The following is a 15,869-nucleotide window of genomic DNA, read 5'->3' as shown; positions in this document are numbered from 1 at the left end:
GTAGGAGAACACAGCGTGACTTACGTTGTGTTTAAATCTATGCCCTGAGGAGAGCAGTCAGCCATCTTGTTATGAGGGCCTGGCAGACAAGCTGTGCCTTCCTCCCCATAGAGTGAGCAATTGGTCTTCCTATGCACTCGTAGCCTCTCTGCATCGTGCCGGCTTCCACTGGCTGATTTACTCACACCAAGTATCTATCTCTTCCAGCCTTCAGCCCCTGGCTCAGGTGTGGTCAACATGGAGAAACCTCAAAGGTACCCATCCTGGAGCACAGCTAACGGAGACACCACACACACCCTCCTCTAGCTCCTTGCTCCGTTGATGGGGGACACCAAGGACCAGAGAGTTCAAAGTCGTTGCTTAAGGGTTGGGGGACAGTAGTGACCAGAACGGCTTCCCACCTCCCCGCATCCCCCTAATCTATGACTCCTGTGGCTCATCTAGGTGGATGAGAGAGAAGTGACCAGAAAAATGGAGTTCCTGTGACTGCCACGGGGCCTCCTCCCTCTGCTCTTGGGGGACCTTCCAGGGTTTGGACCAGAGTCATTTTACACTGAACTCAGTGTCCTCTTCAGCTTTGGGTGGGACTAGAGAGCTTGGGAAGAGGACCCAGGGGGACCTGTTTGTCCTTCACTACCCCCACAGCAAGGGTAGGCCACAGTTTGTTAGGAAATGGCCATTGGTGGCCAAAGAAAGGGCTCCCATGGTTGGCAAACATTATCTGATCCTGTGTGCTTACTTCTTACAGCCTCGAGAGCGAACCACAGAATGTGTGCATAGGAATCATGACAGGTGAGTCTCGGGTTTCCAGCCAGACTCCAAACCATCCCACCCCCTGAGACACAGCAGATGTTTTTTTAATAAGGAAAATTCATTACATCACTAGTGCCTGGAAAGAGGGGAAGGCATGCTAGGGAGACAGGCGAGGGAGGCAGGAGATAGGAGGTCCTGAATAGAAAGCACGAGAAATATACAGGGTAAGCGGGAACTGGCGGAACTGGACCAAAACCTGTGGGCTCTTGTTCCCGTGGGACTACCTCAGAGGTGAATTCACAGCACTTATCTGGGGAAAATGTCCTGGATCCTTCCTCCTGCCCAAGAGGAAGACCCAGGCCAAATTTTCCATTCATTTGTAAAATAAAACCTTATTCTATTATCTCTCTTTCGCTTGCCATAAAAACCTATTCTGGGCTCTGGGAAGTGAAGTGAAGAAAGTGAAAGGAAGTAATAATTTGGATTAATGTGTGAGCTTCTCTGTATACAGATGAACCCATTCTCTGTGATCTGGGTATCATTGTTTGATGCCAGAGGACCTTTGTGACTCTATTAAGCTACCCTAACACCCTGAATCCCTAATGCTACTGAGCTAGCCTGGGTAGAGTGTCCCATCCTGCTGCTTGTGAGATGAGTGGGCAAGGCCAAGCTGCCACCCTGCAGTGATGAGCAGAGAGTGACTGGGACCCTGTTGTCAGTTGCACTTGGAAATTGACAAAGGGCTTGTGATGTATTCCGTTCTTAGAAAGGACAGGGATGAGGAACCTGTCCCTCTTTTGCTCATGATTCAGTAAGGAAGGTTGAGGTTACTATCCAGGACTCCTGTCACCTGATTGGCCAGTAAGGGGCTAATGAAGATTAGGGTGGAAGGAGTGTCTCCTAGGCAGGAGTCAGAGTGGTCACTAACTTGGTGGCTGTCACAGCTACACCAAGGCCTGGACTTGTTTCTGTTCAAATGGTAGAAGATATGAGGTGGTCAGTGTAGGAATACCTGAGGATGCTCCTTGGACCCTGGAGCCCCTGGTACCTTTCTGTGAGGATGCTCTTTGGACCTAGAGTCCCTGGGACCACTCTGTTTCTTTGCCTGGCTTTTCCTTTCCCTCTATCTCTCCTCAGCCCACCATGTCTAATCACAGTCAGGAATCCCAACCAGGCAGAGGGCAGCAGAGGTGACAGGGAGGGCTGATCTTGCTCCTGAAGTCCTTGGCATCAGGACTTCTGAAACTGAGGGTGCTCTGAGGAGGGGGAAACACATAATGGCTGGCAGCCATTACTGACAGCTGTGGCAGGAGTTCCACAGAGAAAGCGGTCCACGCCCATTCAGTGCATGATGGGGTTGACCCAGCCACAACTCTTCCACTCTCTGACCAAAGTTTCAGAGTACTCTAGTGACCTCCACATCAAACCACACCTTTCCATCTATGAGGCTATTTTTGCAAATGGAAAAACCGAGTGTCAAAAATAGATAAACAGACTCTTTTCCAAGATTGTGCATTCAGTAAGTAGCAGGATCCCTGCAAACCCAGGGCATCCGCCCCTCCTGCCTTGCCTTTTGTTCTGTCCCCTACAATCAGAGAACCCCAAGACTAAGCAACCATAAACCAAGCCCCCATGCAGGTGAGACAAATTGATAGACAAAGTTTTGTGAAAAGTTTTAAGGGAAAGTTTGATCATTTTTACTTTGGAAAGCAGTTCTTCCAATGACCTCCTAGCACGACTTAGTACACATGTGTTCTCACCAGCCTTTATCCTTCCACGAGGGATGAAGTGGTCCCCACATGCACTCATGCACACATGCACACATATATACATGCACACATGCAAACATGCAAACATGCATACATGCACGCCATTCTTATCACATTGAACTGAGTCCGGAGCTCTGCATTGCCTACCCACAGGCCTGGGGTCCTGCAAGCTTGTCACAGATGAGAAAACCTGGTCTATGTGTGTGGGGTAAGGACAGAAACCCTGAATTGTGTGAGTTCGGTGACCACCTGAGGTCATGAACCAGTCCCTTGACCTCCTGCCCAGTTTTCTCTCCCTGCCTGTCATCCGCAAGTGTGAACACCCATAAAGAATTCTCCTGAAGCCCTCTGGAGCTTGCTTCCATAAACCCCGGGGGTCCTTGAGGATCGGGCAAAAAGAAGGGGGAAGAGGCCTTTCCCTCCACAGCCCTCCCTCCCTGCTCCGCCCTGTCCTCTCTGAGGAGCAAGACATGTCTTAAACATTCCTGACAGCACTATTTTTAGCAGTCTTCTGGCTGTCAGCTTGGCGACATGTTCTCTGCATGTTCCCCGGAGCTTTCCCGCCCTGCTGTCACTCATGAGGAGCAAGGGAGAAGGCGAAGGCAGCCCAGAGATCTGGTTCTAATCCCAGTCGTTTCTGTCAGCTGGGGGACCTGACACGGCTTGCTTGATGTCTCCATTTCAGTCTCCTCAGGAGTAAATGAGTATGCCTGGAGAGCAGTCGACCTTGGGCCTGGCCCACCTAGACAGATGCTCAATTTAGCTCCTTCGCTTTCCAGGGTCCGCCTCGGGGCTGACCTGACAGCATGGTATGGAGGCTAAGCGTTGCCATGGAGGCAGCAAGGCTGTCTTGGCACACTAGGAGTCATTAATCTTTTAAGGTGACCCCTGGCTCTCTCTCTCTCTAGCCCTTTCAGATATCATCAGACACTTCAACCCTTCTGTTCTGATGCCCACGTGTTCTCCTGGGAAGGGTACTGCAGGCCACACTACCATTGCCGAGTAAGTTTTCTTCTTCTCCCTCTCTGGGGTTGTGCACTCTTGTTAGCCTTGGGTATGTAGGGACTTGAGGGGACTGACATTGATCAGAGAGCTTTGAATAAAGGTCTTCATTAAGTCAATGCCCAAATACCTTTCCCCTGCTGATTTCAGTTGGCTTTAAAGGTTAGGTCAAGTCTGCCCCTCAGAAGCCAGGGCAGTTCAGGGTAGCCTCTGGTTCAGAGAGTGGCAGCTGTGCTGGGGTGAGGGCATCAACTTCCTGAACCTTAAATATATGACTTTTTAAACTGTGCTTTCCACTCCTCAGAGACTTGTGGATTCAGGCTAAAGAACTGGTGAAGCATCTGAAAGACAACCCGGTAAGAGGCTTTCAAACTCCAACTCTGGTGTGGGTGGGCTGTCTAGGTTTGCTGCAAGACAATGACCCCAAGATAGAGAGTGCTGATGGTGCTGTTGCTCAACTCACATGTCCTGGCCTCTTAGGAAATGCCCCTTCCACTGTAATACTCTGTAGGTCACTTCAGATTTATTTAGGATGATCTCCTGTGTGGAACCACAGAAGCTCAGCAGATGGACTAAATGACCTTTCCATAGAGAGGTGGTGGGGTTCTAGAGAGAGAGACTGGCTTGCATATGACCTGGACTTTCCACTTATCGCTGTGTGGTGCTGGGTCAGGCACAGTCGAAGCTCGATAAAAGCCAGTAGCTATCATTGTCATCGAAGCAGTGATTGCTATCATGAATAATTACCACAGTGCTGGGGAAATGGCTCAGTCAGAAGAAAATCCTTGTTGTGTAATCTCAAGGACCCATGTTCAATTCCTAGCACCCACATAATAACTAGGCAGGATGGTATGTGCCTCTAACTAACCCCGACACTGGGGAGGGAGGAGACAGGAGGACCCCTGGGTCATGCTGACCAGCCAGTCTAGCGAAATTTGAGAGCACTAGGTTCGACAAGAGACACTGCCTCAGAAAAATAAACAGTTGTTGAAGGAAATATGTTCAAATCACACACACACACACACACACACACACACACACACACACACACACACACACAGAGGGAATAAATTAACTGACAAGAAACAACTCCGGGAGGAAGAATTTATTTTGGTTCATGGTTTATGGGGGACATTCCACCATGGTTGAGAAGGCATGTTGGTTGGGGCATGAGACATCTGATTACATTGTGTGTCTCAGTCTGGGGACAAAGATGGAGAATGCTGGAGCCCCCTGGCTTCTCCTCTTTTCTCTTATTCAGTCTAAGCCAGTAGACCATGGGGCAGTGCTAGCCATGTTTATGGTGGCTCTTCCCTCCTCAAACCTCTCTAGAGCTGCCCTCGCAGACAAGCAGAGAAGTGTGTCTCCTAGGTAATTCTAAATCCCGTCAAAGCCAGGGATGGTGACTTACAGCCATAATCCCAACACTCGGGAAGCTAAGGAGGCACCTCCTAGGCAATTTGGTACCAGCCTGGAACACAGAGTTAGACTTTGTACTAAAAAAAAAAAAACAAAAAAAAAACAAAAACAAAAACAAACAAAACAAATCCAGTCTCCCTGGCAATGGATGTTGGGCTATGATAATGATAATAAGAATGTAATTGTTCTGTGTAAGAACTGGGCGGTCCTGAATCTAACCCTGTAATTTTAAAGATGAAGAAACTTAAATTCCAAGAAGTCATGTGACAAGGCCAAGTTCAAGCAGTCAGTTAGAGCCAAATCCCACAGATCAGAGTTCAGTGCTCCCTGACAACACAATGCTGCCTCAGAAATCAAGCTGGGTTTGTCGTGCGTGCCGCATGTTCACTGTGATCAACGTTTCTCAGTTTTTCTGGTAACGTTAATCGAGGTTTCCATTTTCATTTTAACAACCACGTAGCACTTTGCTTACATGAGTGTAGCGTAGCTTGTGCAATAGTGCACTACGTCCAATGTTTATGCTGGTTACTCATTCCCACTCCTACGGACAGGGCGTCATCGTAGTACACCTTGTATGACTCTCCTTTCCTTAGAAATATTCTTTGAGAGCTGGTGCTGCAGGCCTGTGAACACAGCTACTTGATAGACTGAGGCAGGAGGATCACAAGTTCAAAGCCTGCCAGGTTACAGAGTAAGTTCTGTGACAATGTAAAAGTTTATTTGTCAGAATAAAAAGGATGTGTGTGTAACTCAGTGATAGAGTACTTACTTAGCATGCACAAGACTGTAGGTTCAAGTTGACATTGCAAAAGAACTTTTTTATCAAGGTGCCCCTTAATACAAGATATGAGATGACCTATAGAACGTTTATTCGACATTAGACTACCAAGTGCTACTTTTGACAAAAAAAAAAATAAGTGAGTAAGAGAGAAAGAAAGAAAGAAAGAAAGAAAGAAGAAAGAAAGAAAAAAGGAAGGAAGGAAGGAAAGGAAGAAGAAAGAAAGAAAGAAAGAAAGAAAGAAAGAAAGAAAGAAAGAAAGGAAGAAAGAAAGAAAGGAAGGAAGGAAGGAAGGAAGGAAGGAAGGAAGGAAGGAAGGAAGGAGAGAGAGAGAAAGAAAGAAAGAAAGAAAGAGAGAGAGAAAGAAAGAAGGAAAGAAAGAAAGAGGGCTGGAGAGATGGCTCAGAGGTTAAGAGCACTGACTGCTCTTCCAGAGGTCCTGAGTTCAATTCCCAGCAACCACATGGTGGCTCACAACCATCTGTAATGGGATCTGATGCCCTCTTCTGGTGTGTCTGAAGATAGCTTCAGTGTACTCACAGACATAAAATAAATAATTCTAACCAAAAGAAAAAAAGAAAGGAAGGAAGAAAGGGAGGGAAGGAAGGAAAGGACATTCGTGCTAGTGGAGTTAGCCTATAATCCTAATACTCAGGAGGCAGAGGCAGGAGGATCAGATGCTTGAGATCAACAGAACCAGCCCTAACCGTGATTTAAGGTAACAGTTGGGGTGTGAGATTGAGAAACACAGACAGACAGATGTCTGGCCCGAGCTCTTATCTCTCTGTCTTCATGCTGCAGGAACTTGATTTTGAGAAGGACTGGAAACTCATCACTGTGCTCTTCAGTAACACAAGCCAGTGCCACCTGTGTTCCTCTGATCAGCAGGTAAGCTGCAGGCTGGGAGGCTGAGATGCTGGTATGGAGGCGAGGGGCTAACCCTGTCTGAGCACTGTCTGCCAGGCTGGGGATGAGGCCTCCTGTTTCAGAATTAGGACGGGTGGATTAGTGAACCTCTGGATGGGCACATGGATGGACCGATGGATGGGTGGGTGCATAGATTCTCAAGAAAACATACGAAAATTAACAGCAGGTGGCTGTTTCTTTTCCTCCTGTATTTCGGTGTGATGGCGTGCACAGGACATAAAGTTGACCATCTGAACCATTTTGGCGTGTTATGACTTGGGTGGGATAAAATGCCATTGTAAGTGTGTGCCCAAAGCTGTGCATTTGTAACCATCACAAGAGCCAAGAGTGCTTTTACATTCTGTGTTTTAGATCTGTAAAAGAACATCTAATATTATATCCATTGTTTAAAATAATGGGTCTTGTGGGGGTTTTGCCTTGATTTATTTATTTTTACATCACAATCACTGCCCCCTCCCAGTCATACATGTATACAATGTACTTTCACCTACCTCCATACACACATTACCTTCTCTCCCTCCTTCTGCTTTTCCTCTCCTTTCTTGCCAAATAGTTCCTCTTTCTTACTTTCATGTCTTTTTTTTTTAATCTAGATTCTATGTAGAAGAGAAAATTTATTTGTATTTCTGGGTCTGGTTTATTTTGCTTATCTGATGATCTTCAGGTCATCCACTTCTCTGCAAATGGTACAATTTCATCCTTCTTTATGGGTGTATAGTACTCCACTGTGTAGACATACCACAGTGTCTTTATCCATTCATTTGTGGTGAGCACCCAGGCTGATTCCCTAACAGGTGTCATGAGAAGCATGGATGTCTAGATGCCACTAAGTTACCCTGACTTGGGATCCTTTGGGATTCTGAGGACTATGATGTCAGGGTCCTATGATAGTTTTGCTTTGCACTTTTTGACGAACCTCCCTACTGATGTTTCAGTAATTCACTAATTCACACTGCCACCAGTCAAATGTAAGGAGCCCCTTCCCCCTCGCCCCTGCAGCTCTTGTCATTTGTTGGATGAGAGTCTTTCTGAGTGGGATGTGATGGATCGTCCCTGTGGTTTTGATTGGTGTTTCTGTGTTGACTAATGACGTTGATTACTTTTTCACAGATTTATTGGCTGTTTACACTTTCTAGAGCTGTATCCAGGGCATGTGGCCATTTGTTGATCAGACTATTTGTTTCTTGGTGTTTGACTTGTGAAGTCCCTTATATATTGTGAATAGTAACCACCTGGAAAATGGGCAGATTGGTTTTTCTTACTTCTAGGCCCTGGCTTCACCCAGATGTTGTTTCCTTTGCTGCTCAGGGGCTTTTGCCTTTAATATGACCCCGCTGTGGATTTTACATTTAAGATGATCCTGCTGTGACAGATCTTTATGCTCTCCAATCTCTCTTATTGGGAGAAGAAATCGGGGCCCAGAGAAACTGAGTCAATGATCCTTCTGCATCTGAAGAGAATCAGCTTACTAAGCTAAGAATTGTTTTTGCCTCTCTCAATTCTGCCTTCACGTGAGCAGTGACTGTGTGGCCTAGTGCAGTATTCGCCTTCCCCTGACTAGTGTAGGACACATACATTCTCCTCACACTAACCCTGAGTCCCAGCTTGGGTGGAAACACTGGCATTTACCAAAGGCAAATGACCTGTGGATCTTATCTGTGAGGCTCTATGGTTTTCCTTGGAACAAAACATATGGTTTCACTTATTATACATGGAGATAATTATATCAAAGATTGTGACTTCAGCGTTTATCAAGACCAGCTCAAATCAGCTGAGGGCGAGTGGAATAGCCGGGGAATATAGGCTGTGGCACTGTAAATGACATATACACTCTTCTTTGTGAGTCTAAAGTCCAGCTGCCACCAACCTGTCTCTGTCAATCACCTTGACTTGCCTACTGCTCCCTCAGCCCAGCTCTCAGGGCCTCTGTCAGGCTACGGCTCAGGTGTGGCTAAGTTTTTTGGTGTGCCCCTCCCTTGCCACATCTTGCCTTCTTCCAAATGGTCTCTGGGCCACTATCAAAGCTCCCTGTCCTTGGTGCCGTAGGACCCCAGGAGAATAGTGGTAAAAACCCCTTCCCTGGCCAGCTATCACTGCCCGTTGTTTCTGCAGGTCTCCTGAGTATGTTGTGCACAGACTCAGACAGTCTCTGTTCACTAGGGCCAAACGAAATCTACACGCTCTGCTTGTTCTCTCTGGGGTCATTATGCATTTTAACGTTAACTCATGAATTATGCATCCATGCACTGACATATCCAAGCGTGCATTCACACATTGCCGCGTGCCTCCGTATCTCCACCCCTTGCTCTCTAGCTGCTCGCACACCACCAAGCCCATATGTAAATCTGCCCGCTCACATGTAGACCCAGGCTCGTCCTATCGTTGTCGGTGATGCGTTTGCTCAGAATGGCATTCAGTTATTCTTCCCCGCGTGGGAGAGTGCATTCACGCTCATCCACGATTTCTTCTCTGCGCTCTCACAGCTAAGCAATCTTACATGATTTTAATGTATGTGTCCCTTCAAGTGTTATTGAGCACACGATGCGTTCTAAGTATGTGTGTCCCATGTACGTGATTTTTTTTTTAATTAATTTTTAGTTCCTCGAGTGATACGAAACTCTCTTTTTAACCTTTAATGTTCTTTGTTTCCGTTAAATGTATTTAATGTGCATGTCGCCATTGGTCACAATTCACTGTGATGTTCCCATATAGGTGTGTACTTTCACAACCATATGTTTTCAAGGCCTTGTCACACTGAGACCTGCAGACTAGACCGACTCTTGCTGAATGATCTGCTCCCCCGTGTGGATTTTCCACCTCTCGTTTCCAGCGTGCATTTACGCACGCACACACGCACGCATTACCCACTGGCACAGTGATGGCCATTTGTCCCTTTCAAGTTTTTCACTGTTCTAAACACATAGAAATTTCTAGGTTTTCAGGCCATGGGGGTCGGGACATTAGTGAGTGCTCAGGAGTAAGTCAGAAAGGTTGCCACAAAAATTGTAAACTAAAAGAAGGGAGAGGGAATGGGATTGAATATAAAACATTCTGGTACACTGCGTGAATGAAGGGGGCTGTGAACTCATGAGCCCTTTGCTCTCTTCGTTCTGGACGCATGCACTAGACTTGCTCCAGAGCTCTTGTTCTGCATGCATGCACTGGACTGCAGCGGGAAGCATAGCATGCTGACTCCAGTGTCTGTAATAGTCATTATAGGTGTATAACGCCTTCCACTTGGACACAGGATAGTTGCTGAGCCAAGTGACAACCATTCCACGCCTGTGATGGCTGAATGAGACTAGATGCCCCAAATGTCTAGAGACAAACCCTTGACCCAGGGTTTCTAAAGGAAGGTCACACTCGGGAGTGGGAACACCATGCTCTTCCAGGTCCCCGAGGGAGAATGGATGCCCTGAATGTGGTACAAATGACTGGCTGGGACCCTTCTGGACTCTTTGGGAAGGAAAGTGTGTTGCTCAGAAGAATCCAGACAGTGCTTATCACAGGCCATTGCCAACAGATGGGCTGGGAGGCCAGCCCCTCACGGAAGTAGGAGCAGAGGAGAGACAGACATAGGCACTTCCTCCTGGGCTGTGTGTGTGTTGGGGGGCAGCCCTCCCTGCAGCCCTCATCTGATGATTGGCAGCCGCCTCTAGAGTGCCTGCCCCTGTCCCCCCAGGTAACAGCCCAACGTCTTGCCCTTCCTCGTCTTGCTGTCTGAGCCACATTGCTGCAGGGGACAGCTAGTCTGCAGCCAGCTGAGGCGTTTGTCTTGTACATTTTATTTTTCACATTGAAATGATAACCAGGGGTCGAATTTAGACGTTCCGTCATCAGCTTAGTTTCTCACCTGCAGAGACAGGGAGAGGGGCTGCTCTGTGTGGGGATGGGCGGATTTATACATCCCAGTAATGGGGCCCTAGAAACTCTCTGAGACCATTTTCCTTACCCAGGGCAGCTACCGCACAGGGGTGGGAGGTGGAGAAGGAGAGATCTGGCAAACAGCCCGGCTTGGATTGCTGGTTAGAAATCTGAAATCCAAAGACTTTTGGGCATTTCAGATTTGGGATTTTCAGATACTAAATGCTCAGTTGATAGATAAAATCTGTGCGAATACCCCCACGGAAAGACTCCAAAGACAGACATTTCTGGTCCCAAATCTCCCAGATAAGGAATATTTAGCCTGTGCTCTGATGAAGTTTTGAGGTTTGGTTTTTTTTTTTTTTTAATTTTATTCTCTCTCTCTCTCTCTCTCTCTCTCTCTCTCTCTCTCTCTCTCTCTCTCTCCACAAGACTACAATGCACATGTGTGTGGGTCCAGGGAATTGAACTTGAGTCATCAGGCTTGGCAGCAAGTGCCTTTACCCAAGGAGCCAGATGCTGGCCCTTTCTTTTTAATCTTGGGGGGGGGGAGACAGAGACAGAGAGACAGAGACAGAGAGAGGGGTGGGAAAAGGAAGAGGGAGAGATACCACGATGTGTGGAGATTAAGAACAATCCTTGGATCAAATAGGTCACCAGGCTTTAGTGGCAGATGCCTTTCACCCACAGAGGTCCCATTTTGGAAGCTTTGAGATCTGACTGGGTCCCTAAATCCAGGTAGATCATGTTGCCTCTTCAGATTTATTTTCTCCAGATAAAAACGGCTCTCTCAGCCCTTGGCTCGGAGCGTCAGAACCACCACAGTGGTCCCCATCTTGTTTCAGTCTTGAGCTTGCCCTTCTGTGGTGTGGAACGCCTCCCAGGTGGAAGGTTGGCGGTTTTTGTTTTTTTTTGTTTTGTTTTGTTTTGTGTTTTTTTTTTTTTTTCTGGTGGAAGTTGGGTTAGAGAAACATGACTGGACCCAAAGCCCAAACCAAAACAAGCAGCTCTGAGATTCTACGGTGGTGGGCAAGCACGGCCTCCATCAAGCATCTGCCATGGTGTCTGTGGGGCCGTCTGAGTCTGGGTCCCTGGGCCTGTGTCCTCCCTGTTACTGCCCTTGTTCACCCCAGTTCTTCTCTCACAGAAAAGGCACTTGATGAAGCACATGGAGATGCTGTCGGGGGTGCTGGATTACCTGCATCGTGAGGTAAGGCAATGATTCCCAAGCCCCTGGGGTCTTGGAACATGGAACGTGAGGCAGGCATCATTTTGGGTGCCCTGGGGGCCCTTCTCGGGGTGACAGAGGTGGGATTTGGTTTATTCTCAGTGGCATTTGTTAGAGAGTAAGAGCCCAAGACCCTGAAGATGGAAAGCTCGAAGGACTCCATCTCCTCACCCGTCCTGAAAAGGGATGCTCTTGGGGTGGGGGCTGGGCACTCTCAGAGAGCTAAGCGCGCACGCGCACGCACACGCTTTCTGACGGGGCTGGCTTCTCTGGAAGCTGGAGGCTCTGAGAGTCAAAGAATGCTGCTATGACTCACCTTCACCGTGCTCCCCCAGGATCTGAGCCTCACTGACCACTGAGAGAGGCAAGGGGTGCGTTCTAAGATGCACAGCTGAAGGAGTGACACCTGTGGACCAACCTCATCGAAACCCTCCAAAGTGTGGTCCCCAAACAAGGCCCCCAGGGTTCCAGGGGGCCCAGAGGCAGCTTGGCACATGCACATGTCTTCTCCTATCTCTTATGTCTCTTTGTCTCTTAGGTCCCCAGAGCGTTTGTGAATTTGGTGGATCTCTCTGAGGTTTTGACCATGGCTCAGCAGCATCAAGAGACTGGTTTCAGGTAGAATGGGGGGGGGCAGGCAGACAGACAGACATAGAGTAGGACCATCCTCTGTTGTATGGTTTGTAGGGACCTTGAAGTAAGTAGGTCAAGACACTCTGAGACTGTGGTCTCAGAACAAAGGAGATTAATTTACCCCAGAGGGACAAAGGGCAGGGATAAGGGATAAAGAAAGGGGGCAAGGGGAAGGGGGAGGGGTGTATTTGTCCTGGAGGACAAAGGACTGCCTCTGTATAGAGAGGAGACAGACCTGGCCCATAGGAAAATGGCCACTATAAAGGCAGAAGAGGAAACCCTGTGTTAGGATGAGGTGTTTAATTTTAATTGGGCGTTGTCAATTAGGTGAGCCAAGGTGGGGCTTTTGATTGCTGGATGTCAATATTTCAATAGCTGGACCTTGGTGGTCAGCCTCAGGAAGAGGTCTTAGGAAGTGGCCTAATAAGGGAATGGGCCTTGGGGGCTGGCTTTAGGAATGCAATCTGGTAGTTTTTAGGAAGACAAGGGGGAAGGTGAAGGGCAAGGCCTGCCAGAGCCATCTTTGTTTGCTCAGCCTGGCTAGAGTCCTTTCAAGTATGCATGGGCTCTCCACACACATGGATCCCCCAGGGGGAGACCCAAGCATGGAGGCTAGAGAGTGCAGTAGCTGTGTGGCTCACATCCCAGTCAGCACCAGAGTCAGTGAGAATGCTGCAATATTTAATTTGGTGGACACAGTGATAGAACCAGAGCCCCACCCCCATCCCCACCCCCACCCCAAATGATTGGAGAGTTGGTTTTTTTTTTTTTTTTTTTTTTTTGGAGCTGGGGATCGAATCAGGGCCTTGCTCTTGCCTAGGCAAGCGCTCTACCACTGAGCTAAATCCCCAACCCTCTGATTGATTCAGTTGAAAGAGTTTAAACCATCTGGTGAAAGACTTATAAAACTAGTCGTGGTGATACATACCTGTTGTCCCAGCACTTAAGAGAGAGTTGGGGTCAGAGGGCAAAGCTGTCTACAAGAAATCTGAGGCAAGCCTGGGCTCCTACACGAGACACAGTCTTAAACCTTAAACAAACACACACAGGTTTGGCAGAGCGTGTCTCTGGTGATAAGAAGTATTACTCTGGAAAATGACCAGGGAAAAATGACAGTGGACTCGAATGCCTCAGAACTTGATTGTCAAGTACTTCTGAAAGCTTTCACAGGACTTCTGCTTTAGCTTCAGAATCTTGAATTTGATTCTGGAAAGAAGCTCATGTGAAGAAGGTCAGAGCAAAGCCAGCTGAGAAAAGAAAGAGGGGTTCTGAAGGGGAAGGAGAACAGGATCGTAAGGATGGGGTGTGGGTTTCTGGGGTGGCCAGCAAGCAGGGAGCAGCGTGGAAGGGGAGGAAAAATGTCTTCATAGCATATCCTGACCCTGTGGACAAGGGTTCTGGGGCATGCCTTCCGCCCTGAGCTGGTCATCTGTGTCAACTTGACACAGCTAGAGTCTTCTGAGAGGAAGCAACCCTCATTGAGAAAATGTCTTAGTTAGACCAATCTACAGACAAGCCAGTAGGGCATTGTTTAGCCTCTTGAGCAATCCACGATCCTCCATGGTCTCTGCATTAGTTCCTGCCTTCAGGTTCCTGCCCTGTTTGAGTTCCTGCCTTGACTTCCCTCAGTGGACTGTGATTCAGGATATGTAAACCATATAAATCCCTTTTTCTCCTTTTTCTGCACTGCACTTTTAGTCACAGTGTCTCCTCATAGCAGTAGTAACCCTAACTGAGAGAAATTGGTATCAGGTTTGCAGGGTATCTCTGTCGTAGACCTGACCACGTTGTTTTTTGGGGGAAATTGAGGGATCACTTTGGAACTTGGGGCTAGAAAAGCCATTGAGGGTTCAGAGGTTGGTGAATGAACCTGACAGCAGGGCAGAGGTCTGCCTTGTGAGATCTCAGAAGGAGTCTGAGAGTCACTTGACTCTCTTGGGCCGTTGCATATTTGGAGTTAAGCCTCTGTGGTTCTGGTCAGCTGATAGGTGGGGGGAGGACCCAGACCATTGTGGATGAGGACACCCTTGAGCTAGCAGTCCCGGGTGCTGTAAGAAAGCAGGCTGAGCGAGCCACGAGTGCAAGCCAATGAGCAGCCCTCCTCCATGGCCTCTGCACCAACTCCTGCCTCCACATGTCCTCCACCTTGAGTTTCTGCCTTGGCTTCCCTCAGTGGACTGCGATTTGGAATAGATAAACCAAATAAACCCTTTCCTCCCCAAGTTCCTTTCATCACCCCACTAGTGACCCTAACAAGACATGCACCCAACCTTCTTTTCTCTTGCACCCTCTAAGGCTGCAACTTCCCTTCTTCCTAAGCAACTCTCTTCACCCCCAGCCCCATTACACTCTCTCCAGAGCCCTGTCCCACCAACATAATCCCTTATGCTTGGCTCATTCTGACCTGCAGCCCTGCACCAGAGATTTGCAAATGCTCAGAGGAAATAACGAAGTTATCCAAGGCTGTCATGCAGTGGTCCTATCAGGTGAGTCCAGCTTGGAACCTGGGCTGCTGGCTCTCAGGGTGGGGGCGGGAGTGGCAGGGGAGGAGGATGGAGGAGGAGAACAGGATGCTGGGAGAGGGTGGCTAAGCTAGTTCTAGTAAGCCTTGGCTGAACTGGGGACTGCTGGGTGCCAATGAGAGGTACCCTGACAGTACTCCTTGTGATGAATACATACTGTTACAATAGAGGGGAGACACCACAGCATGTGTAATGAGGGATGGGATGGTGCTGACAGCAGCTAGTAAAAAGAGCTTTGCCCATTTGTTCTGAGATGTCTTTTGCTGCCTCAGTTGCTGTCACTGCTAGGCCTGTGGTCTGTTCCACTCAGATGTTGCCTGTGAGGCAAGCCATTGCTCCTGAAGTTAACCAAAGAGGCCAAGTAGTGTAGTGGGCTCGGGGAGAGCTACTGTTCTTACGCTTGAGCTGGTGAACAGCTCAAAATTCAGGGCCTGCTGACTCGCATAACATCATCTTCACCTAATGGTTGTAAGTGCAGATGTGTGACACTATCTAATCTAGAGATTGCAGACTAGGGGAGAGGGTGCCTTTGCAGACCCCGCCCCTAAGGAGCTCTTCCTTGGCATGCAGGAACTTTTTGAGTTTCCAGAGAGAAGTTTCGAGCTCTCTGTCCGGTACTTCAGAGACAACTAAAACTCAGTTTTAGTTCTCAAGAGACCCAGAGCAGAAGGCAAGGGGGCTCTTTCCAAGTACATGATTGTATACCGTGTGTGGAGGTGGTTGAGTTGAGGGGTCCTGGTGCGCTAAACAACTCTGGCTGATGTGGGCTCTTGATATGCACTCTCTTCTCCCTTCAGGAAGCCTGGGAAGATCTCCTGGCCTCCAGCAAGTTCAACAAGCATGAGACCTTCGCTGTGGTTTTCCAGTCTTTCTTCTCTGAGGTAGAACTACCCTTGGTGAGTAAGCTATGTGAGGCATTAAGAGTGTGGAAGGTAGATGGTGAGGAAGTCTGGATCACACCACACACCTGCCCT

The 15,869-nt window shown here is 48.2% G+C and overlaps 1 protein-coding gene across 1 annotated transcript in view; it reads left to right on the top strand.

Moving 5' to 3' along the window:
• Positions 1–222: 222 nt before the first annotated feature.
• The window catches only part of Plb1 (phospholipase B1), a 100,926-nt gene continuing 85,279 nt past the window's right edge, over positions 223–15,869 (top strand). The window contains 9 exon segments of the mRNA XM_032908580.1: positions 223–254; positions 749–792; positions 3,431–3,524; positions 3,829–3,880; positions 6,523–6,609; positions 11,660–11,722; positions 12,279–12,358; positions 14,784–14,859; positions 15,693–15,791. Of these exon segments, the coding sequence (XP_032764471.1) occupies positions 238–254; positions 749–792; positions 3,431–3,524; positions 3,829–3,880; positions 6,523–6,609; positions 11,660–11,722; positions 12,279–12,358; positions 14,784–14,859; positions 15,693–15,791 (612 nt within the window). The 5' untranslated portion in view covers positions 223–237.

This window comes from Rattus rattus, chromosome 7 (genome assembly GCF_011064425.1).
Source record: "Rattus rattus isolate New Zealand chromosome 7, Rrattus_CSIRO_v1, whole genome shotgun sequence".
Classification (NCBI taxonomy): domain Eukaryota; kingdom Metazoa; phylum Chordata; class Mammalia; order Rodentia; family Muridae; genus Rattus; species Rattus rattus.
This window is presented reverse-complemented; position numbering and strand designations above follow the sequence as displayed.